This window comes from Xiphophorus hellerii, chromosome 22 (assembly GCF_003331165.1).
Source record: "Xiphophorus hellerii strain 12219 chromosome 22, Xiphophorus_hellerii-4.1, whole genome shotgun sequence".
Taxonomy (NCBI): Eukaryota; Metazoa; Chordata; class Actinopteri; order Cyprinodontiformes; family Poeciliidae; genus Xiphophorus; species Xiphophorus hellerii.
Window position 1 is genome coordinate 26884119 of NC_045693.1, and position 23108 is coordinate 26907226.

The window sequence follows — 23108 nt, forward strand, 5'->3', positions numbered from 1 at the left end:
TATTTTTTTATTATGTTTTTGCATTTTGAGGTTCTACTTGCAACCTGGTTACAATCTAACAGCACAAACAAATTCTTCCCCGGTTTAAGGAATTCTCTTTTCTTGAAAACATTTCGCGGCTGAAGCCAGAAGGCTTCCTCGGTTCTGATGGAAACAGAAACGTGAAACGGACCACTTCCATTTAGGATTTTAAAAACATTTTAATTCAAAAAGCTGTTTCAGGGGGAATGTTTGACACAAGCTGAGGTTATGTGTGTGTTTGAAGGTTTTCCACTCAAAACAGAATTTTTTATTTTTTTTCAAATAAACATTAATGATGATCCACAAGAACAAACAAACTGTCTGCTCCGCTGGTAAAGACGTGCAGAAAGTCTTAAATGACTCACATTTTATTACAGCAGCATAACTTCAAAATGAATACAGTGCCAAACAAAAGTAGCAAAACCACAGTCTTAACAATCTCGTAATTATTAATGTCATAGAAATTTTTTTTAATTACACTTTTTCAGCTTATCAGAATTTCAATAAACTTCTAGTTCGTAACCATGACTTCCCAAAGTAAGACCCTGGAGTTTAAGCCGAGACATTTTTACAGTTTTTTACTGACCTTATGCTCTTGCAATAAAATGTTGTCAAAATGAATTGATTCCACTGTAATTTTCACATTTTTAGCAGAGAAGCATCATATACTGTATGTCCTCATGTATAAATAAGCAGCTTCGCTTATTGGTCCAAAGTTATCCAGTGTTGGAAAAAATCCTAAATAAAAATGTCCAAACATCTAGAGAGTTTAAGCTGTAGTAACAAACTCATCGGGATGTGTGTGTGTGTGTGTGTGTGTGTGCGTGCATCAAGAGTTGGTAGCTGTTAGAATCTTCTCCCGGTGCTCCTCATACTTGTGCAGCATCTTCTGGAGGTCATAGTCGGCAGGAATCACCTGGAGAACACAGAGCAGACCCAGCTAACAACCACTCCTCAGCCTGCCAGGATTTAACTAGGACGTCGGCCCACAGTGTTCAGCTGGAGGAGCTGAATGGACAGCAGAGGTCCGCCTGCAGCAGTACTCACCAGAACAGGAGCAGGAACCGGAGCGGAGCTGCCCTTAATAAGCCAGTCTTCATGCAGCTGGTGGATGAACTCCAGATGCTCCTGGTGGACACACACACACACACACACACACCCACACACACATAGTAGAGGTTGATGGCTGTACAGGGTATGTAAAGCATTTTGTCTGGACCAGAGGCGTGAAGCCAGGTCCTCACCAGTGGAATGACCATCTCCTCCTCTCTGCATCGCTGCTTCAGCCTCTCATGGCAGGTCTGAGGAGACGTCTGCAGGTAAACTGGAGCCGGTGGAACAGAGAACAAGCCTCATTGTAAAGCAGAATACTCATCAGAACTTTACAGTCTCAGAGTTCCAGTTTTCAGACGCAATCTTCTCACCAATCAGGTCGACAGGGAGGGAAACGTTTGCGGTGATCCAATCGAACCACTCGCTCAGAACAATGTAATCCACCTCTGGCATTTTTCCACTGACAGAAAGAAAAAAAAAAGACCCATCAGTCTACTGACAGCATCTGATACCTGGGAACTAGTCCACTGTCATCTACTAGGAGGTCACAGTTTTTAGAGCAGCCTTGTTGATCATCGGTCAGATCCAGAATCTGGTGAAAACACAACGGTACCTCTGATAGAGATTCTCCACGAAGATGTGCTTGGCGCTGAAGATCGACCTCTCCATCATGGTGACCGGAGCAGTCTGAAACCAGAAACAGTCCCTCAGGTTTGCACCATGCTCAACACCTGGAACTATAAGCCCATATTCCAAGCCAGCAGCTACACGTTAACAGCTCTTAAGTAGAAGCTTCAAGCAAGCAGTTCCTAGTCAGCAGCTAATAGCTAACAGCTACAACCTAAGAGCTCCTAGCTAGCAGCTCCCAGCTAACAGCGAGCTTACCATGGCTGAAAGGTGTTTATCCAGCATGGTGAGCTGAATATAAGTCTGCAAAGAGATTCCCCAGCGCTGAGGATCCTGGTACATCAGGGCCTGCAGAGACAGAAAGGACAAGCTTAGAACTCACTGCAGGAGCTTCAGACCCTCTAGAGTTCTCCACAGTTGTTCCTGCTACAAAAACAAAGTTCAGTCTATTTAGCATTGGTATTTGATGTGACAGACAGACACAAGGTAGCACACATAAATGTAAAGAGGAAAGAAAATTACACATGGTTTTCTATTTTTGAATGACTAAAAATTCTAAACTATGACGTCCCCTTTAACGTCCATCCATTTTCTTACACACTTGTCCCTAGTGGAGTTGATTGGGGTGCTGGTGTCTATCTCCACCGGTCAACGGGCGAGAGGTGGGGTCACCCAGGACAGGTCACCAGTCCATCACAGGGCAACACAGAGACAAACAGGACAAACAAACACACACACACACACACACCTAAGGAGAATTTAGAGAGACCAATTAACCCAACAGTCATGTTTTTGGGCTGTGGGAGGAACATGAAGAGAACCCAGGCCTGCACAGGGAGAACACGCAAACTCCATGCAGAAAGACCCCCTCTAACATGATACCCCAAAATAAATTCCTGAAGCTGAATCGTCAGTCATCCGAACACAAGGCGCATTTAGGTTTAAAGTTATCTCTTAATGGCACCATGCAGCATGTTCCTTCTGACTGGAAGTGATATTAACGTTTTGGAGCCTCCCGGCCAGAGTCCAGACCCGAGAACCTGCAGTGGGGTCAGGACAGGACAGAGGTCTACAACCTGCGCTTCCACAGCCAAATGTGGTTCTTTGGCCCCTGTCCTGTGGCTCATATAAACCACAGAATATCTGCAACAGAACGACACCAACATGGCTGCTAAGTAATTTAGTGGGTTTATTTTTTTTTTTAGCTTCAGATGTGTGCTTTATATTTATTTATTTTTGTCTGAGTCTTCATTTTCCATATTTATGGAAAGGGCTCATCAGCTGGGCTCATTGTAGAAAAGTGCATGTCCTTTATAAAAGTTAACAATTAATTTTGCCCTAAAATTTAAAAATAGAAATACATTTACGAATAATGTCGTATGCTTTCAAATATAAAGCATCTGATTTAGTACCCATTTAAAATAAATACTTGTTTTTGTAGAGGGACACGTTTCAGAGGTTCCATGTTTGGTATTTTGTCGTGCTTTAAATAAACTGAACTGTCAAAAGATTATTTACCAGAAGATTGTGTCCACGGACGTTCCTCCATTTGGACACTGGTTCTGTCAGGACCTGGCACAGACAGGGAATGACAGAGTTCTACATGGATCTGCTTCCTCCAGCTCTGAATCTTGACAGACAGGAGCCTGGACTTCACCTGGATGTTGCTCGTATTGAGGAAATAATCCAGACACGTCGTCTTCCCGCTGGCGATGTTCCCCTCAACACAGATCTGGAATCAGTGGACAGAGGCGGAGCTGTTGCAGGTTAAAGCCAGTAAAGCATCAGAGTCACGTGGGCTCTGGAGACTCACCACCGTCTTCCTGCTGTCTCCGCTCCGCATCAGCTTCCCTTCAAAGGAAGACAACATGGTGAGACAGAGACAGCCGTCTGCTCCTGGTCTCTGTTATATCAGCGGGGACATGTCCGCCTCCATCTAAAGGCTACACACTAGCAGGCGCGGACAGTTGGGCCATCTTCAGTCTACGGTAGCCCGGACACACCTGGAGTTCCGGTTCGGATTCCTCTGGTAGCTCCGCTCCGAACCGAAGGACGGAGAGCTGAACGGAAATTGAGAAAGAACCGAGCAGCAGCTGCTGTCATCTTCCTTCCATCACACTCACCACATCCTCTACACATCCGCTGCTATTCTTCTTCTTCTTCTTCTTCCCTTTTGTTCGGCGGTTGGCAAGCAACGTTTAGATGCGCATTAACCGCCATCTGCTGGCGGAATGGAGTGGATCGGAATTCTTAAATATAAATTACACAGATACAGATTTTAAAGCTAAAAATAAATAAACAAAAAATAATATAACAATAACAACCCTATCTTCTCTTGTCGTCTTGTTAAGGTACCTTAATAATAATAATAATAATAATAATAATAATAATAATAATAGAAAACAAAACAAAAAAGTTGCTCTCCTTCTTCTTTGGCTGCTGTCAATCTGCACGCGCATACCGCCACCTGCTGTACTGCGTTTGTAACTTCACACCTCTCTCTTTCTGTTTGTTTATTTTTTCTTTTATTTGTATTAATTTCCGTTTTGGAATGGCAACGTTAGCTGTGTGGAAAACAAGGACGAATAAAATGTTTGGACAGGATTACAATCAGCAGAAAAAGGCTTTGAAACTGAAAAATATAGTCTATTATCATCAACACTGAAGAATTGTAGCCAAATATAATAATTTGTCATTGGAATCATGATTCAAACATTTCGCGAGGCTTGTATCTAATCTGTGATCACATGCATACTCTAGTACATTGAACATATATGTTTTTATTTTTATTTCTCTTCTTTGTTTGGTTAATGTTTTAGTATTTTTGGTAAATTAACAATAAATTCATGTTTTAATCCTGTTTTGATACCGTCCCGCCAATAACTGTTGGTGGAAATGTGACTTTATGGCTAAGTGTGGCACGTTTACACAACTACTAGCTTATGTTCAGTAAAGTGCCTTGTCACTTTGTTCAACCAACTAAACTAGAAAGCAGCAAATAAAACAGTTTCAACCTGCTGTGTAATGTAGTGGAGTCGTTTGACCAGAGGGGGGCGGTAGGGGACTAAACCACCCAGAGAAAAAGAAGACGATTCCAGCGCATGCCCATTGTGCCACATGTGGAGCGGTACCTGCCTGACCAGAGATCAAAGATTATTACCAGTCAGTGATCAGCTCTGGTCGGGTCAGGAAGAATGGCAGCAGGACCGGAAGGAAAACTGCAGCTCGTCCAGAGACACGTCCGAGCTTTTCCAGACTTCCCAAAGAAAGGGATCCTGTTCAGGTAGGACTGTTATTCAGGCTGAAACACATCCTCCACCCGGTGGTCTAGTCCGAATTTATTCCCTTTAACTGGTTCTGATCAGACTGGACTGGTCCAGTCTGATCAGGACCAGCAGCTCAGGTCCTGAAGGGTGCTGGATCTGCCCAGCTCCCTGAACTGTTCACGATTTAAAGCAATTCCCCCCCGTTAGCTGAACTGTGAACTTCAACTTCAACTCTTGGCTGAAGTTGAAGTTCCCTCTGTGAGTCAGCGCCAGGCCAGCAGCAGAACTGTTGGTGCTGACTGCGCTCTTCAGGGTCCAGTTATTAATGTCCCTCTGGTCTGTGCTCCAGCACTGATCCCACTGCAGACTGAAGCAACGTGTTCAGAGTTTTAAACATTTACTTACCTGATGTACTAACAACAACAAAAACAACTCAAGGAATCCTCCAAAACTGTAAAGCAGTAGGAAAACGATTCATGGTTGTCAAAGATTTTATCAGATTAAAATCTGAAAAGTGAACCTCCAGAGGCTCAACTCAGCCTCCAACAGGTTTTCCTCCAGGATTCTCCTGGCTCATCCCCTTCACAGCAACTCTGACCAGCAGAGAGAAACATTCCCCCACCATGATGCTGCCACCACCATGTTTTATGATGGGAGTGGCAGGTTGGGGTCCTGGGCACTGTTAGTTTTCTGCCACACAAATTTGAGCATGTCAGCCAGAAAAAATAAGACAAAACAAAAAAACACAAAACAAAGCAAAAAGAAAACCGAGCGTCTTCTGTCATGTTTGCTGGGACCATCAGAGAAAGTGGAGCTAACTACAAAAACACGACGCACTTTTCAGATTTCTAGCCTTTAAAAGCTTTGACGACCATGAATCGTTTTTCTTTCGCTTCCGAAGCGGCGCAGAACTTTGTGTTGGTCGGTCATATAGAATCTCAATAAAATAAATCAAGGTTTGTGGTTGCACTGTGAAGAATCAGTTCTTTTCAATATTTCAAAGCTTTTGAGGTAAAAATGCCTGCCAGTTAATGTGAGCCGTGTTCATTCTGCAGAGACATTTGTCCCATCCTGAAGAGTCCAGCTGCCCTCACAGCAGTCATTGACCTGTTTGAAGAACGTGTGAGGAGCCGTCAGCTGCAGGTGGACCTGATCGTCGGTAAGCGTGTCCCTCAGGTCCGCTGGGCCTCCTGCACAGGACCTGGAGCTCTAACAACTCCCTGACTGCCTCGTCTGAAAACATCTTCATGTTCTTTATTTCCATTTCCTTCTGCTGCGCTCCACTTCCTACTGCAGGTCTGGAATTTCTTCCTTTCCAATTGGATAAGAAACGCTTCGGTTGTCGTCACTGTCACTGTCGTCACTGTTACTTTCTCACAGTAAAATAACTGAGTGAGACTGAGATGATCTTCAAAGACGCAGTAGCATGTAAAATCAACATCGTGTTATAATGTTACTCCCTCATCAAAGACGTTGTTCTTGTTGCCTTCATTCTTTTACGCATGTTTGGGAAATCCTTTAACCTCCACAGCAACCATTCAGCTGTGCAAAACACCTGGGTGGACCTAGCTCCGCCTTCGAGACCAGGAACCGCAGCTCCAAAGAGGAGCTGCGGTTCCCGAGCTTTCCGCCTCACAGAGCAGCCCTCCCCCACGACTTCACCGCTCGGCTCCTTCAGACTAGCCACCAGTAATTAGCAAACACCTGGTGGAGCTGTGCACCTGCTGAGCTCATTATATTGAGCTACTTCTCAGTGCATTGCTGGTAAAACCATTGTTAAAGGGTTAACAGAGGAGCCATATTGCGACGACTTCCTGAAGGCGGAATTTCAGAAAGAACAGAAGTTTCTTAAAGAGGTAGAGACCCCATTTCAAGGTGTTGAATAACAAAATAAAATGTATTTTAAGTCATATTTGATATATCTAAGATTTTTTAACAACTGACAGTAAACATAGCTACCTGACTGTGCGATAAAATGGCACTATGTGCCTTGAAAACATATAATACTTCCCCTTTAGAAGAGGAAACAGCAGTTAATCATTCTGCTGCTAAAATAAGATACAGTTTTCACAGCAGTTTTCATGTGCTTTGTAAATGTGATGCCACTCTGTGTTGTGTGCAGCAACTAAGGAAGTCGAACAGCCTGATGCTAGCTGGTTAGCCTGGAAGTCAGCTGGTTCACAGTGAGCTGTATTTTCAAACACTGTTCCGTAAATAACAGTCATGGGTTGTGCTTCTGCCGCTCCCAGGTTGCTGCTGGTTCCTGTCGTTAGACAGTGTCTGTTTGTGAACGTGCCCCTTTGCAGTTTTGATTTTACAAAAAGGGCCGACAAGCTGGACGGTTGTCTGCTCATTAAGCTCCAGACAGTTACCATGGTGACTGAGTACCAACAGTTAGGACTTGTAGCACATGATTTTCCCAACCTGTATTTTGGAAATTAAAATTTCCCAATGCCAAATAAAATCCAGCACCCTGGTTGTCAGGCAGGACAGTTTTGCTACTTGCTGTGCTTGGTAACCATTAGCGACACATGCCAGTAATAATGTGTTTCTCTGCATTTCACACATTGAAGCACTAAGCTGAACATGTTTATTCTCTGGTGGAACTGTGACACACATGTAAATATCAATGACCTATGTGCAGAAACAAACCATTATTATCAGCTTCTCCTACTGTTAATAATTAGCCTGGTGGTGACTGAGTAGAGCTTGTAGCCTCCAGTAGTTTTACCTTTTTTTTTGTTGAAAATCTCAGTTACCTGTAGAGATCAGCATTGTTCTGGGAGGGAGGAAGCAGACCAGAGGGATTTGCTTGGAGTTGTTGTGTTCAGTGATCTGAGCAACTTCTGTTAGCAATACAAGCTAATAACAATGTCAGTTTCTCTGTACCTGGTGTGCACAGAGGTCAGAGACAACAGCTAACCAGGAATAGTTAAAGTCCCACTAAAAACACCTAGAACTGCTTATTTGAATAGTTCAAATACCAAATTATTCCTAAAATACATTAATACTCACAGTTTTTTTTTTTTTACCCCTCCAGGGGGTCTTTTGTGGGCTCTAGTGTCCCTTATATGATAGTAGACTGATAGGAAACAGGGAAGGAGAGGGGGGAAGACATGCGGAAAATGTCGTCGGGTCCGGGAGTCGAACCCGCGACGGCCGTGTCGAGGACTCAAGGCCTCCAAATACGGGTCGCGCTATCCCCTACGCCACCACGGCACACCCCGCACAGTTTTTACTTGAGTAAAAATATGTTGAAGTAGCTCTACTCTTACTTGAGTATAATTTTTGGCTACTCCGCTCACCTTGATCACAGAACACAACATTTTGTCAGTTCGACTGTTTTTTTTCTCTTTCACCTGGAACTAATGGGGGTTGGACTGCTGGACTTGTTCTGGCTTCGTGAGACGTTCTGTTGCCCACCCGTGTGTGTGTGTCTGTGTGTGTGTGTAGGTTTGGACGCTCGTGGGTTCCTGTTTGGGCCCCTGCTCGCCCAGAGGCTGGGCGTTGGCTTCGTCCTGGTTAGGAAGAAAGGCAAGCTGCCCGGAGCCACGGTCAGCGTGGCCTATGACCTGGAGTACGGCACGGTGAGGAACACTGTCACATTCACAACCCTGGGAGTTGTTGTTGTTAACTCTTAGGAACAAGTCAAGTTCTGATATCTGGAGAAAAGCCTGGAACCAGATGCTGGGAGCTAAAATACTGTGGCTGAATGGGAGCCAGAACCCGTCAGCGAACTGGTCCTGAACTGGTTTTTCTTCCAATGCCCTCGGTTGCCGTGGGCAGCACAGAGCTCCCTCTGACACAGAGGAACCAGACTGCCGAGTGGGCGGCCAGCTGGTTGAGACGGGAACAGAGCTCTGGTCCTGACTAGGTCAAAGGTTATTTGCACTCAGGACGCTGACAGAAGACAGACGAACAACTTTCCTGTTTAATGAGCCTCCCACCACATTCCCTCTGTTCCTCCAGGCGGAGGCAGAGATCCAGGAGGATGCAGTGGCTCCAGGCCAGAAGGTTCTGATTATTGATGATCTTTTAGCTACAGGAGGTAAGAATCCATTCAGCTCTTCTTTTCTCATTCTCACATCTGACAGTTTGTAAATGGTATTATTAGAACGCTTGTAATAAGTTTCTATTGGCACTCTTAATACTTTTCCCTGTTTCGACCATTTGTGGAATATTTAAGATTTATTTGTGGCTTACTGGAGTTCTGACTGAAGTTTGGTGTGAAGTTCATGACAATAGAAACATTAGAAACATGTTTATTAAGAGAAACAATGTGTTCCAATACTTATTGTATTTGCTTCATGTGAATAAATAAAGTCAAAATTTAATTATTCACATCTGTCCTTTTCCTCATAGGCAGCAGTCAGGGACAGAATTTCAACAGAAGGTTGAGCTGAATTTCATTAGCGTGTGTGTGTGTGTGTGTGTATCACAGGGACGTTGCTTGCAGCCTGTGAGCTAATGAAGAAGCAGCGGGTGGACATCCAGGGCTGCATGGTGGTCATCGAACTCAGAGACCTGAAGGGAGCCGACCGTCTGAAGCCTCACAATGTCTTCTCCCTTCTCCAGTATTGAGGAGCGGCACAGCGCCCCCTCTGGTTCGCCAGGACCACCGCGGCATCCCCTGGTGACTACAGCCAAGAAAACAAGAAAGCCTCAAAGAGCCTATCCTGAACCTCCGCTCCTTTTACACACCCTGGATAATGAAAGAGACTAACTTAGCGTTAAATGTCTGAAACTGGTCAACAGCACAGATGGATGGAACTAGTCATCCATAAACTCTATTCCAATTGAATTGTTGTGTCAGGACCAAAGCTCCCTCCTGCTATATGCAGCTGAGATTTTCTTCTGTTCAGATGCTGAATCTTCTTCGCTTCCTAGAGGTCCTAGTTGGTTTGCATCTAGGACTAGGTATCAAGTCCTAGATGCAAACCAAACCGTTTCTTCATCTATAAGACATAAAAGTTTCAAGTTTAAAATGACCTGACGATCTAAAGCCGGTGTGTCAAACTCATTTTCATGTTTTGCCCCATCAAGATCTTGAATGTCCTCAAAGGGACGATTGTGGCAGAATGTGTAGATAAAACTACCTTTTAGTAAAGTTTTAAAATATAGCTTTCTCTGGATTCAGTTTGCAATTTTTAATAAATACTTTTGTTTTATTAAATATCTTTTCACATTTATGTCTTCTGGCCGTATACAAATTAAAACAGTTTTGATTTGACTGATAAAATGAGACGTGAGCACACAACTGTTATCTTGAACTTGTATTTATGTGACCTTCTAACGTCTAAAGGGCCACAGATATGGCTATGGTGGGCTGGTTTTGGCCCGAGGACCTAGAGTTTTACACCTGTGATCCCCCGGTCTGTTCTCCTTGTAATGTTACTGTGTTGATTCAGCCCAAAATAATTCCATAGTTTTAACTGAATCTGTATTTGGGAGATATTTCCCATATCAGACTCCAAGCAAACTTTTTTTTTTATCTTGCAAGAACCAGTTTTGGCCTGGTTCTTGGTATACGAGTTTCTAAACACAGAAATGCACTGGACAAAACAATGTGACCAATTTCTGATCTGCAGTTTTTGTTGAGCGTTGACCTGCTGATCTTGATTTTTCTTTAGGAATTCTGATATAAGAAATGTATTTAATATATTTTTACGTTAAGAATCTACATTCTCCCTGAGAGATGAACACACGCTGACACACATCTGTCCTTTAAAGTCAGCCTTACGTCTTATTTTGCTATAATAGGAAACTGTCAACCTTTTGTGCTCGTGCAGAATTGCGAGGAATCCCAGACAAGCCCCCAACAAACTGTTGATTTTAACATAACTTGGTTCATTTCAACGCTCCAACAAGTACAGCGTTATACAGTAACGCTGTACTTGTTACAATGTGTACAATATAGTACACACATTGCAATAATCATTCATATGAATGATCTACACCAATGATTTGGGGAAGAAGACCTTTATTAACTATAACTAGCTGGATGACAGAAGAACCCTTAGTGGTGAAGATCCAGATCACTATTTTAAATTTTAAAAGTAAGACATAAAGTGTTTAAATCCATCTGGAAACAGGAGCTTCAGTCTTCCAGTTTAATATCACTGCAGAGCTGATTCATCTAAACCAAGGTACAGTGTTAGAGTTGTCAACATGCGAGGTGATAAAAGCTGGAATTGCCCCTTTAAAAAGACAAAGACGGTTCAGCAGAAGCCGAAGTAACAAGGTGTCATTGAGTTCCTCAGAAACTGCGTTAGATGGGGAGCTTTGTTTGTTCTCCCAACTTCTGGCAGTTTGATTCACTGGCTGTGAGTCTTCTTGATGCATGCAATGCTGCTGTTTCACTTCTATGCACATAATCAAACACTACTGCTACACTTCCTGTCAGTAGAGCTTCCAGAATGTTCCAGAATAAACCCTACAATGCATGGACACTTTCACAAGTGCTGGTATTATTGACCTAGTCCACTTTTTTTTTTATTTAACTCCTTTTTTCTGAAATGTCATGTTTGGTAATTGGGTTGGAAATGAAATGTTCCGTAAAAGGTGCAGGAACACTAAAAAGAGTTTATACAAATCACACACCATCTGGAAACCGTACATATGAGGAGGTGAGGTGGGGCTCAGGAAAGTTTAACAGGTGAACGACTTTGCGCGTTTACAATAAGGTGTCGGTGGTTTGTGAGGCTGTTGAACAGCAACAAATATACGTCCATCTGAGGATGAAACAAGTCAGCAAGTCTGCCTTATCCAGGTGCCTGTTTATATCGAGATAAACAACAACTATGGATTATTCAGCAATGGCCAACACAATCAGAGACAAAACTGCAGTTCATCAAACTCCAACATCAAGGAAGCAGACCACATGAGACCAAGATTCAGTCCTGGAACCATTTTTATTTAAAAGCTACAAAGTACTGCTAGCTCAGGTCACAACAGGAAATAAGATTAGTTACCATAGCTACGCAGATGATACACAGCCATGGTGAACAGATGCTTAGTACAAATCAACGTGTGGATGTGTCTTAGTGTTCTCCAGCTGAACAGAAACATCTTTGGACGTAATGAGGAACGATTCAGAGTCAGCACGTCGCTTCGGGTATCACAGATAGAAACTAAACTAACCCAACGAACTCTGACCTGAACCTCCAGAGTCACATAAAGACAGTTACAAAGTCGGCCTTCTATCACCTGAAGGACATTTCCAGGATTAAAGGACTAATGTCTCAGCAAGATCTACAGAAACTCATCCATGTGTTTATCTTTACTCGCAACAATGTCTTCACATTTTCGCTCTGCTCTGCATCCTCAGAGCCAAACATGGAGTAGCAGCAATCAGCTTTTATGCACCAAAAACCTGGAACAAACGTCCAGCAAACTGAAAACCAGCTGAAACACTGAGTTTCAGTTAAAGTTAAATCAAGGCTAAAAACCCACCTGTTTAGAGTTGCTTTTGATTAATAACTGGAACATCGTGAAGTTTCAAAAACTCTTCATTTCTTTCCTTTAATGTTGGTTTTATTAAATTTTTCTTCATCGTGTAAAACACCTAAAATTGCCCAGTGGCTCAAACGTTTTGCTAAACTTGCATCAAGCTGTGTGTAATAAACACATGAGGTCAAATTTGTAACAGAATTATTGAAAGAAGTCAACTTTTTAATGTGTTTATTTACTGAGATGCACCTCTATAGTGATGCTGCTGTGGGATCATCACCTGTACAGGTGTTGGCCAATCAGAGAGCAGGAAGCTCAGTCTGAAGGGAAGCTAAATGGCTACACCGTGAGGCTACAGGAACACACTGGCTGTTTCACACATTTAACTGGAACTTGAGCCTGTACTGTGTAACAAACTGGGAACATGACACTTTACAACACACACAGTGTGTGTGAGGATGACGGTAGGCTCAATGGTTGTCGTAGAAACATGCGGCACTCCTGATTTCACTTGATCCTAAGGGACATCAAGTCAACAATCCAACATTCCTCCTTCAGAAAAAATAAACAAAAAAAAAATCTTTCTCCATCGCAGGAGGCTGGACACCAGAACCAGGCTGGGTCTACACGTCATGAGGTTTAGAAAAAGTCGTCTCTCCAACTGAGATCATCTTCATGTTGCAACAATCTGAGAAACTCTCAGGAAATTAGCAGTTTATATCCGGAGGCAGAAGGTCCAGTCCTGTCAGAGTCTCTCCTCCTCTCGGAGTCTGTGGTTGAGTTTGTCCAGAATGACGTTGAGCTCCACCATCTTGTTCAGCTTCAGGTAGAAATCCTTCCTGATGGGATGAATGCTCAGCCAATCAGGAGCCACTTCAGCCAGGAGACGGATGTGCTTCTCCATTTCACCTTTGGATTGGAGACAAAGGGACAGTCGGTCAGGTCAGGACAGTAGACTCACTCTGAACGCGTTCCAGTCAACACCGCACTATCACCGGTCACTTTAGGACCAACTGACGGAACCAGAACCGGCGTGGGAACCCACCTAGACTCAGAGCTGATCTGTAGCTGGCCGCCATGCGGCTGCACGCCACCTCCATGACCAGCGCCGCCTTCTTCTCTGCAACAAAGACGTTCCGTAGGATCCGGGCCAACTCGCCCAGCCGGGTCAGCATCAGCAGCCGCTCCTCCTGGGCCGGGTTCCGGGTCATGGCCGCCTGGAGCTTCTGGGCCTCTTTGGCGCGGATCTGTAAAAGGGAGAAAGGAACGATAAGAGAGCGGGCCGAGGGAACGGCAGCAGGTCTGGACGGGCAGCGGGGACACCCACCCTGTCCAGCAGGGACTGGGACACGCCCTTCAGGGAGGACGGCACCAGGCCTGCAGGAGGAGCTGCAGGCTGAGTGGCTGCTGGGTTCTGGGAACCGGCTGGTTTGGTTCCGTCTGCATCGCCTGCGTTCTGGGTCAGAGAGACCAGAGCCTTCTCCATCTGATGGCAAGAGCAGAAGAGTAGGTTAAAGGTCAACGCTGAACCCGACCAGGTCGTGGATATCAAGGGCCTCTGGCGGAGCACCTTGGGGGTGATGAGGGACCGGGCCTTCTCCAGAACCTCCTGGGCTGTAGACACTTTCTCCGTGTGGGGGGGCGGAGGCAGCGAGCCCACCTGGACGGCGGGGACGGCGTCCACGTTGAAGCGGGGATGCCAGCGGGTCAGTTTGTCTTCCGGGACAGAGACAGGGGGGACCAGAGAGGACAGGAAGACCTGCGGAGAGTTCAGAGGTCACGACAGCCAGTACACCTCTACTGGACGGTCCTGAACGACAGAGTCCAGAACCAGCAGCTCACCTTGTGATGCTGTTTGACAACAGAGATCAGGTTCTGGTGAAAGACACGTCTTCTCTCCAGGAGACGGGAGGCGGACAGCACAGGTCTCACTTCATTCCGGTCTGAGGATACATGGACAAGGAGACCAGGAATTAGACCAGCTGCTGGACACGTTTAGAGGCTGAAAAACCAACGCATTCCACCTTAAAGGGACAGTGTTATGAGTTTTCAAGCCACATAATGATTTTATTGTGGTCAAGTAACCATGTTGCCTTCAGTGGTAATAAAAATTACATATATATCAAATACGACCTAAGAGAAATTTGACTTCATAATTTAACGCCATGAAATTGGGCCTCTGTCTCTTTAAAACTCCTGCTCTTTCTTAAAGAAATCATCACAACATGGCTCCTCTATGATTAACCCTTAAACCAGGTTCTGGGTTGGTTCTGGGTGGACAGTGGGAAGCCCTGCAGTGACAGGAGCAGATGGACCAACCGGAGCTGAGGACGGGCTCCACGGTGAGCTGGTAGCTTCCTCTGCCGATGTTGCTGTTGAACGTTGGGATGTTCTTCTGCTGCCTGAAGGAGAACGCTGCAGGGAACACCGTCTTGATCTGACCCACATGGCTCTCCTCAAACCTCCTGAAAGAACAGCAGCCAATCAGATGCTCGCATCCTCACAGCTACATCTAAAGAAAACCCAAAACCACCCTAATATTCTTTTATTTCAGAAACTATGAAAAGTTACTACACAAAATGGTAATCATTTCAAACCTTTATTTATAATTTGGATTATTGTGGCTTAAAGATAATGAAAAAAATGCAGTGTCTTAGTAAATTATCAGATATATCTTTTCAAAAAAGCCTTTTAATTGTACACATGTTATGCAACAGTGAAGTCCTGATGTTATGCAACTGCTAGATCACACAAAACTCTGTGTAAGCACGTACACAGAAAGCTGAGTGGAAGGAAAAAGTGTGATAGGAATCCTACGGAAAATCTCTGGGATATTGTATTTTCAGAAAACTGACATTTCTGGTTAAAATATATTTTTTTATTGACATCAAGTAATATTTCAAGTTTCTCAGATCTCGTTTTGCTTTTTCACTCTTACTGAGACAGAATCGTCACAAATAGAAAAAAATAAGGGCTTGAAATATTCCACTGCATGTGTAATAGATCTATTAAATAGATGGGTTTCAGTTTTTGCAAAAATATTAAACTTTATGGCAATATTTGATTATTTTTGTACATGACGCCTAGTCGGCATGGTGCTGCGCCGTGCGGTGACCCTCCTACCTGTGCATCATGTCCTGCACTCCCTGCTTGATCTTGGCGAAGGTGGCCGTCTCTGAGCGGTTGTACAGCATGGCGACCACCGTGTCCATGCTGCGGAACATCTCTGCCAGGATCTTGTACTGGTAAGGCAGGGACAGGCCAGGGGGCGTGGCCTGGGCCAGGGTGTGGTACCGCTGGTACGCCGGCTGCTCCGCCCCGCTTTCAGGAGGGAAGACAGAAAAAACATCTGATGAAGCAACATGTTCTGGAGCTGGGGCTCATGGTGTTCTCTGCTGCGTCAACTAACCCGTCTGGAGCTGGAGGCGGAGCCAGAGTTGGAGGCGGAGCCTGGCTCAGCTTGACTTCGCCTGCATCCCTCTCCTCCTTCCTCCTCTGGGCCTTAGCGGCCAGCTCTCTGGCCCGGGCCACAGTGAAGCTGGAGGCCCCGGTCTCTGAAGTGGGTGCGGCTTTGGTCCCAGATGCAGGTTGGTCCCTTGGCCCTGATGTGGAGGAGGCCCTGGCCCCTGAGGCGAGTACGGCCTTGGTCCCAGATTCAGGTTGGTCCCTTGGCCCTGATGTGGAGGAGGCCCTGGCCCCTGAGGCGAGTACGGCCTTGGTCCCAGATTCAGGTTGGTCCCTTGGCCCTGATGTGGAGGAGGCCCTGGCCCCTGAGGCGAGTACGGCCTTGGTCCCAGATTCAGGTTGGTCCCTTGGCCCTGACGTGGAGGGGGCCCTGGCCCCTGAGGCGAGTACGGCCTTGGTCCCAGATGCAGATTGGTCCCTTGGCCCTGATGTGGAGGGGGCCCTGGCCCTTGAAGCGAGTACGGCTTTGGTCCCAGATGCAGGTTGGTCCCTTGGCCCTGATGTGGAGGGGGCCCTGGCCCCTGAGGCGAGTACGGCCTTGGTCCCAGATGCAGGTTGGTCCCTTGGCTCTGATGTGGAGGGGGCCCTGGCCCCTGAAGCGAGTACGGCTTTGGTCCCAGATGCAGGTTGGTCCCTTGGCCCTGATGTGGAGGGGGCCCTGGCCCCTGACGCGAGTACAGCCGTGGTCCCAGATGCAGGTTGGGCCTTGGGCCCTGAGGTTGGGGGGGCCCCGGCTGCATGGCTAGAAGCTGCTGGAGAGGTGGAGGTGGCGATGTTCTCCGCCTGCTGCCTGATCGTCTGGAGGCGAGACCTGAGCGCTGTGATGTCATCCTTACAGAAAGCCTGGTGGACAGGGGGAGGTCAGGTCAAGGTCATATACTTCATCCCTGAATTATTCACACCCCTGTCTGTGATCGACATGCTCACATTAACAAGCATGTTGTTAATGAATCATCAAAACAAGCAGAAAGCTGATCACCAAGAAATATTTGGACAAACTTCATAGTTTTGTTGCCTTCTTTGTGTTTTATCTGTTTGTTTTATCTGCATCGTTTCACTTTGTCTTATTTTCTTGTAACTAGCATTTTTTGCTTGAAAGCACTTTGAAAATAAAGTCATCGTCATTATTATCATTATACAATAATGATAATAATAATATTGCGGGGTAATGCTGGTGAAAGCGGCAGGAGTTCATCCTGCGAATCGGCGGGTTGCTGCCTCGATCCCCCCCTCCACCCTCCTCTGCCATCGTGTCCTTGGGCAAGACACTTCACTCACTGCTGGGGGCCAGAGGGGCCGGTGGCACTGATAGAAGCAAGGCTGCTGTTAGACTGCCTCAGGACAGCTGTGGCTACTATCTAGTAGCTTGCCACCATGTGTGAGTGTGTGTGTGTGTGTGTGAAGCGCTCTGGACTTAATAAAGCACTATACAATTACAAAACCATTAACCATTATAACATCAAGCTTTTAGTATATTATAGAAACAAACCAGGGCTATAATTTATAAATAATCTAACGTGGAACAAAAACAGTCACTAATTTATCCCTTGGATCCGTTTCATTTTTGTCTTTTCAATTTTTCTTCAACAAAGTTAATGTGTTGTGATTCTATTGTTATTAGAATCAATGCTGTTTTAGCTTCAGTCACACTGAGACAGGATCCCAGTGGATCTTCTAGATCACAGCTCTGAAACCTGCAGCTCTGGTCTGGATCCCTGAAGACATTGAAACATGAAATATTGACCTGTTATTACTGGTTCTAGAAGCCTCTGCTCTGGAGCATTATTAATATTTCTCCCGTTTATTGAAGGCAAATTAAAAAGCTGAAAGCAGAATGAACTGTGAGAACTTTGACTGACTGCAGTCTAATCCAAATAATCAGGTTTATTTGGATTAAAAAAAACATTATTAATTTTAATAAGATTTAAATGTTCTGCAATCACACCCAGAATGAACGGAGAACCGGTGTGTTCTCTCCCCTCCCGCCTCACCTGTGGTGTGTCCTCGGGCAGGACGAGCTTCTTCCTGGCTGTCCCCCTTGTTGTTTTCTCAGTCGTGTTCGCCTCAGCCTCTCTGGCCCTTCCGGCTTGCCGTCTCCTTTTGACCGAGGAGTGCTCAGCCGTGGCTGAGAACACTGCGGCTCCGAGGTCGAACTCTGCCTCGGCCGAGCTCCTTTTGGGAGTCCGGGGACTGGCCGGGTCCGTGTCCGGTCTGCTGGAGGCGGACTGCCGGTCATTACTCAGCCCCGCCGCCTCGTCTACAACCCGGACAAACTCCTCACGGACCGGGGAGCAGCAGAGAGCGGACTCTTTGTTTCCATGGTGGAAGCCGCTGGCCGAGGAGCCTCTCACCCCTCCTTTGCGCCGATGTCCCGGGGCCCTCGCTGCTCCGCTCTTCCGCTGACAGAAGAACTCGGTGACCTGAGCCTGAGACATGTTGCTGTCGCCGCTGCAGAACCAGAACCCGCAAACAGCACCGCGCCGTGTATTATAGGCTGCGGACGGAAGGCGAGTGGAATTTTCGCGCGAAATCAGTACAAGCCACGCCCCCATTCCGGCCCGCCTCTTGACGCATGCGCACACTGTGCTACTTTACACTTGGTACATATGAGCGTCAGTATGGAAGTGACACGATACACAAAAACGAATAACTAAACCAGTTAGAATGTCATCAAATTCAAATTCACTTCCAATTCAAAAATGCTTTATTGATCACAAAAAGAAATTTTACGGAAGAGGATTAGGGCCACCCAAAAAAAAAAAAAGAATTCTGACTTTAAAGTCAAAATTCTGAGTTTAAAGTGAAAGTGAGTTTAAATAGTGAAAGTCATTGTAGAATTTTATAGAGCTCTCTATGTGGCTGGCAAAGAGCAGTCCAATCAGTTACTTCAAAACAGCTGTTGGGTTTCTTCTGCTTCCTGTGACCACTTTCTTTTAACATGGTATTTATATCCAGAGCAGAGAAATACAAGATTGTGATCTGATTTTCCTAGAGGAGGTCTTGGTTTGGAGACATATGAATTTGTGACATCAGCATAAAACAAATCCAATGTCAAACTGGTGAGACATCAGCAGTGTTGAAGAGGGTGAGGCATGATTAAAATCACCAGATATCGCCACAAAGGCTTTGGGGTGATGTGTCTGTGTGTTGATTTTAGTTTTGTGTTTTTGGACAATTAGCTGAGCATACTCTACTGTTTGATAACTAGGATCAACTGGGATGCATGTGCAACTGAAACGAAATGATTTTTGCAAAATGCCTGGTGACGACATTTGTTGCGAATTGGTGCTGTAGAGACAAACTGAACAGAATTCATTTGCATATGGCTTTTGTTACCAATCCACAGCAGAACAACACAAACCCACAGCCTCCTGGGGGAAACGCTCCCTGTACATCTGACGGGGAAACGGTGCTAATCAACGAATGAATCCGTTTCTCCTCTCGTGTCTCGCCACTCTCATTCCATCTGAAATGCTATAAGAAACGGCTACGTTCGGTTCCTGTTAACAGAATGCAGCTATTCCAGCAAGTGTTCTTGTAATATTTGGGAAATTGTTCACAAATAAAAATATGAATACGTGTATTCTGTTTGACAAGGAGGCTATTTCTACAGAACTCTCGGGATAAATATGCAACGTGGCAGAGCAGGTACAGCAGCATGTGTAGAGTTTTCTTTATGAAATACCTGGACCATGAACCTGGCGTTTGAATGGCAGTTGTCGATGCCGATGTTTTTGTTGAAGGGAGCTGAGAGAAAGAGAGGCGCTTTCATCAACACTGATTGCTTCAAGCAATGAAATGGAGATGAAAGATTGAATGAGTCATCATCGTGGTCAACAACAGCAGAAGCCGTCTCCATCTAGAGCAGGCTGAGTGCTCAATCAGCGTGGATGGCCTCTTAATCAGACCTGCTAACAACATCATGCCTGATGAAAGATTATTCAGGTCCACATTGTTACATTGTCCCTCAGAGCCAAAACCAGCCGACGTAGTTGTGAATGGTGCATTGTTAGATTCTAAATAGCCTTATTATCTTAAAGAAAAGCTTAGTTATCTTTTCTGTTTGACTCTGCTTCAGCATTTTAGTATCGTCATATCATAGGTCAACATCAGTTACACGCAGAGCAGAAAACACCGAGGACATGAGGGGGACTGTCCCCCCGTTCAGAACAGGTCAGTGGGCTCCGAGTCCTCGACTTCTGCTCCCAGAGGGGTCTACTGGTAAATGCGGCGGTTTGGAAAAGACGGTAGATTTTGACGTTTTTCACGTGTTCTTAATTATGAACACGTGAAGAACCCTACACTGACCCACTGTGTCCTCATCATCAAAGCTGGTTCAGAGTGATGAAGAAGAGAGACAGAGAGAGTCGGATAGAGAGACACAGTGTGTGCCTGACTGTTTTTCATTAAAATTTTTATTTAATTACTATAACATTGTGTAATATTTCACTGAGATGGTTTTTACAACTGGAAAAACTGATTTCCGAGAAGAGGAACGATTGAAGAACCTGAAGCCGAACTTGTTCTGAGAAGGTGATCAGCATCCGACCCAAATGGAGGTGCTGGTGAAATATTGTAGAGACGCTTTCTGGCACCTGACCTTTGTACAGTTGAAACTCGTCTGCTTTCACAGAACTGATTTCTAATAGATGAATTGATCTGTAAACATCTGGTGACGACAGGCAAGAGGCGGGGTCAAACTGGACAGGTCACCAGTCCATCACAGGGCAACACAGAGACAGACAGGACTAACAACCATGCACACACACACCCACACACACACACACACCAACAGCGCATTCTGCGCCTCGGAGGGAGGAAGAGGACCTAAGGAGGATTTAGCAACCAACCTGACAGTCATGTTTTTGGGCTGTGGGAGGATCCAGGGAAAACCCCGGCATGCACAGGGAGAACATGCAAACTCCATGCGGGATTCGAACCCACAACCTTCTTGACCACGTCAGTAGATATTGTATTTAAATCTTTCTGTCATTGTATTCCCAACTCGCTCACATACCCTCTCTGTCCATATGGGGGCGCTGTAAACACACATAACGTGGCTTTTTGACTTCAGGTGTGGCAGACACGTTGTGCCATCAGGACAGATGTTTTAGCGCCAAACAATAAAGTGGCGCAGCGCAATGACCCCCTCCCGCCCCCCCGCATGCCTCCGTCCCCCGCACACACACACACACACCCCGCCACACACACACACACACACACACACACACCCCTCCAGCTGTTACTAACTGACAGACTGGCTGAGTGTGTGACTGTTTGGTTAAAACAGGGAGGTGACCATCAGCGGCGGCAGCGGCAGCTCAGTGGAGAATAGCTCCTCTATGAACGCCCCTCAGCTCAGACTCTGTTCTGTGAATCACATTTTCCACTTTGAGCAGAGCTCCTCCAGCGCGGGCCGCGCTCTCAAACTTTTCTTCCTCCCTCCGAGGCGCAAAAAAAAAAAAAAAAAAAAAAGCAGCGGATGCGCTGTTGGCACATGGTTTGCGGCTGAAAACGCCCCGAAAAAAAAAGAAAAAAAAAAAAAGATCAGGAAAGGCGAAGGATCGGCGGACCTTTTACTGAACAATGCTGGAGCTCTTCTCGGTTTCGTGTCTGATGGGACGTTTGGACCAGCTGTCCTGCTGAAGCCGTCGGTCCAAATGGAGACAATAGGACGGGTTGTGCCCCACTCTGAGCGCTGATCTCAGACACAGACACACACAGACATGGATCTCCAGGTGATCGTCTGGCTGGTCTACAGCGTTCTGCTGCCAGCCGTCCTCCTAACAGGTAGGCACCCATCCGCTGTCGGCCCGGTTCGGTTCGGTTCAGCTGGCAGGACGTGCTGTGGGGATCTGGGGGAGCTTTTCTCTCAGCGTTGCGCTGAAACCCGTGACGGGGTGGTAACTGCAACTGTAAGCGCAGCAGCTGCTGCTGCTGCAGAGTGAACTTTTCACACACTGGAACATTTTTCCAGTAAGTCCAGCCAACATGAAGGCAGAGGGGTTGAGCTGGTTCCTGCTGCTGCTGCTGCTGCTGCCGCTGCTGCCGGGGAACCTTCAGGTTGGAAATAGAAGCTTCGCGCTGTTTGCGGCCAGACTGCTGCGCTAATTAGAGGGAAAAGTCCTTATCGTTCTGCCGCACATAGGTGCGCACTGGGCTTTTACGCAAACACAGTTGAGATAGGCTGACTTTTCCGAACTGAAACGGACCCGAGTCCGCCTGATTGAATTCAGAACCTCCATAAAAATGTGAAGGAGGATCCCGGGAACCGGCCATCCTGTCAACTTTGAGGAGCGCTGAAAAAGCGCAGAGCCGGGACGAGGCATACGCAAACAAAGCAGCCGATTAACGCCCGGAAAACCATCAGGGGGAAACACAAGACATTCTTTTTTTTCTGTTTCAGGAGTCATACTTCAGAAATAGCTATGCAAAACCAAACTTTTCACCCCTCCCCCTCGTTCCCCAGAGAGCAGTTAGTATTTGGAAAGCCATCAGTAGGTGTATAGGGTCAAATTAGGAGTGAAAATGTGAAGAGCTTTAAGAAATTTCAACGGTTTCTGCTTTACATCCACTAGGATCAACATCAGATCCTTTGATCGGTGAGAAAAGTGTGTGTGAACCAGCTGAGAGACAAACGGCTTTTTACAGTGATTGCTTTTCAATCCACCATAAGTCTTTGTGTTTTAACATGGTGTCTGAGTTCTGCATAATTTCCGTCAGGCAGGTTTGTGGGACGCGAGCTTCACATTCTGATCCAAACTCAGCCAGAAAACAAAAACCTGAGCAAAAGCACTGAGAGAAACCAGGCAGACCTTCAGCTCACAGTAACAATCCGCATCACTCAGGCCCTGGAAACAATGGATTTGTTTGTTTGTTTGTTTGTTTTTCATTTGGGTCACAAAAACAAAAGTAATAATGAGCCTGACTGAAGTAAATACACTTTTATAGGCATTTTGAAAACCGTCCATTATTTCGTTGGTTGTTGTCCTGACTTTATAACAGGAAACATGCTGCTGCTCTAAAGGACCTGGGTGGTTGAACAAGTGTTTTAAGTAAAATAAAAAATAAAAAACAGGAGCCTGAATGTATCATCTGTTCTGTGAGTGAAGCAAACCTTTATTCAGCTGCTGAATCAGAAACTATGAATAATTGTTACTATGACAGCTGCAAACAGGAGCTTGGCAACAATAATTTGTCAAAGCGTAAGGAGAGAAATGCTGGTTT

At 45.7% G+C, this 23108-nt stretch overlaps 4 protein-coding genes across 8 annotated transcripts in view; 2 read left to right on the top strand and 2 right to left on the bottom strand.

Annotated features, from left to right (window-relative positions):
* Positions 1-180: 180 nt before the first annotated feature.
* tk2 (thymidine kinase 2) lies at positions 181-3904 on the bottom strand. 3 transcript variants are annotated; one of them, XM_032552641.1, is made up of 10 exons: positions 3825-3904; positions 3515-3552; positions 3359-3433; positions 3220-3273; positions 1960-2049; positions 1688-1761; positions 1446-1534; positions 1266-1345; positions 1069-1149; positions 181-937 (listed from the first exon to the last, which is right to left on the bottom strand). In XM_032552641.1, exons 1-10 carry the CDS (start codon positions 3838-3840, stop codon positions 851-853), a joined length of 684 nt encoding a protein of 227 aa, XP_032408532.1. In that variant the 5' UTR covers positions 3841-3904; the 3' UTR covers positions 181-850. The 3 variants fall into 3 exon arrangements, with proteins under 3 accessions (XP_032408532.1, XP_032408530.1, XP_032408531.1); XM_032552639.1 differs by having other exon boundaries at positions 3705-3889; XM_032552640.1 differs by having other exon boundaries at positions 3653-3889.
* Positions 3905-4770: 866 nt separating this feature from the next.
* Positions 4771-11422, top strand: aprt (adenine phosphoribosyltransferase). The gene is made up of 5 exons (XM_032552642.1): positions 4771-4984; positions 6023-6126; positions 8421-8554; positions 8937-9015; positions 9409-11422. The coding sequence occupies exons 1-5, from the start codon at positions 4896-4898 to the stop codon at positions 9546-9548; spliced, it is 546 nt and encodes a 181-aa protein (XP_032408533.1). The 5' UTR covers positions 4771-4895; the 3' UTR covers positions 9549-11422.
* A 437-nt stretch (positions 11423-11859) lies between these two features.
* On the bottom strand, positions 11860-18616 carry cdt1 (chromatin licensing and DNA replication factor 1). Its single transcript, XM_032552628.1, has 9 exons — positions 17873-18616; positions 15826-16724; positions 15540-15737; positions 14736-14881; positions 14259-14359; positions 13987-14175; positions 13744-13902; positions 13462-13663; positions 11860-13325 (listed from the first exon to the last, which is right to left on the bottom strand). Exons 1-9 carry the CDS (start codon positions 18431-18433, stop codon positions 13162-13164), a joined length of 2619 nt encoding a protein of 872 aa, XP_032408519.1. The 5' UTR covers positions 18434-18616; the 3' UTR covers positions 11860-13161.
* A 2530-nt stretch (positions 18617-21146) lies between these two features.
* Positions 21147-23108, top strand: part of piezo1 (piezo type mechanosensitive ion channel component 1 (Er blood group)) — a 70529-nt gene continuing 68567 nt past the window's right edge. For 2 of the 3 annotated variants that reach the window (XM_032552626.1, XM_032552625.1), the window contains exon 1: positions 21147-21671. In XM_032552626.1, the coding sequence (XP_032408517.1) occupies positions 21608-21671 (64 nt within the window). In that variant the 5' untranslated portion in view covers positions 21147-21607. The remainder of the gene's footprint in view (positions 21672-23108) is intronic. The other variant, XM_032552624.1, reaches the window with a different exon arrangement.

What these genes read in the sequence shown, in the direction of transcription:
- cdt1 (XM_032552628.1), bottom strand. Translation starts at nt 18,433, where the DNA reads ATGGGGGCGTGGCTTGTACTGATTTCGCGCGAAAATTCCACTCGCCTT. An exon ending in TGCCCGAGGACACACCACAG is followed by an intron (nt 16,725 to 17,872) that starts GTGAGGCGGGAG and finishes CCTGTCCACCAG; the next exon opens with GCTTTCTGTAAGGATGACAT. An exon ending in GTGCAGGACATGATGCACAG is followed by an intron (nt 14,882 to 15,539) that starts GTAGGAGGGTCA and finishes CTGTTCTTTCAG; the next exon opens with GAGGTTTGAGGAGAGCCATG.
- tk2 (XM_032552639.1), bottom strand. Translation starts at nt 3,840, where the DNA reads ATGTGTAGAGGATGTGGTGAGTGTGATGGAAGGAAGATGACAGCAGCT. An exon ending in TCAATACGAGCAACATCCAG is followed by an intron (nt 3,274 to 3,358) that starts GTGAAGTCCAGG and finishes TGTCTGTGCCAG; the next exon opens with GTCCTGACAGAACCAGTGTC. An exon ending in CCTCCCTGTCGACCTGATTG is followed by an intron (nt 1,346 to 1,445) that starts GTGAGAAGATTG and finishes CACCGGCTCCAG; the next exon opens with TTTACCTGCAGACGTCTCCT.
- aprt (XM_032552642.1), top strand. Translation starts at nt 4,896, where the DNA reads ATGGCAGCAGGACCGGAAGGAAAACTGCAGCTCGTCCAGAGACACGTC. An exon ending in ATGACCTGGAGTACGGCACG is followed by an intron (nt 8,555 to 8,936) that starts GTGAGGAACACT and finishes CTGTTCCTCCAG; the next exon opens with GCGGAGGCAGAGATCCAGGA. An exon ending in TGATCTTTTAGCTACAGGAG is followed by an intron (nt 9,016 to 9,408) that starts GTAAGAATCCAT and finishes TGTGTATCACAG; the next exon opens with GGACGTTGCTTGCAGCCTGT.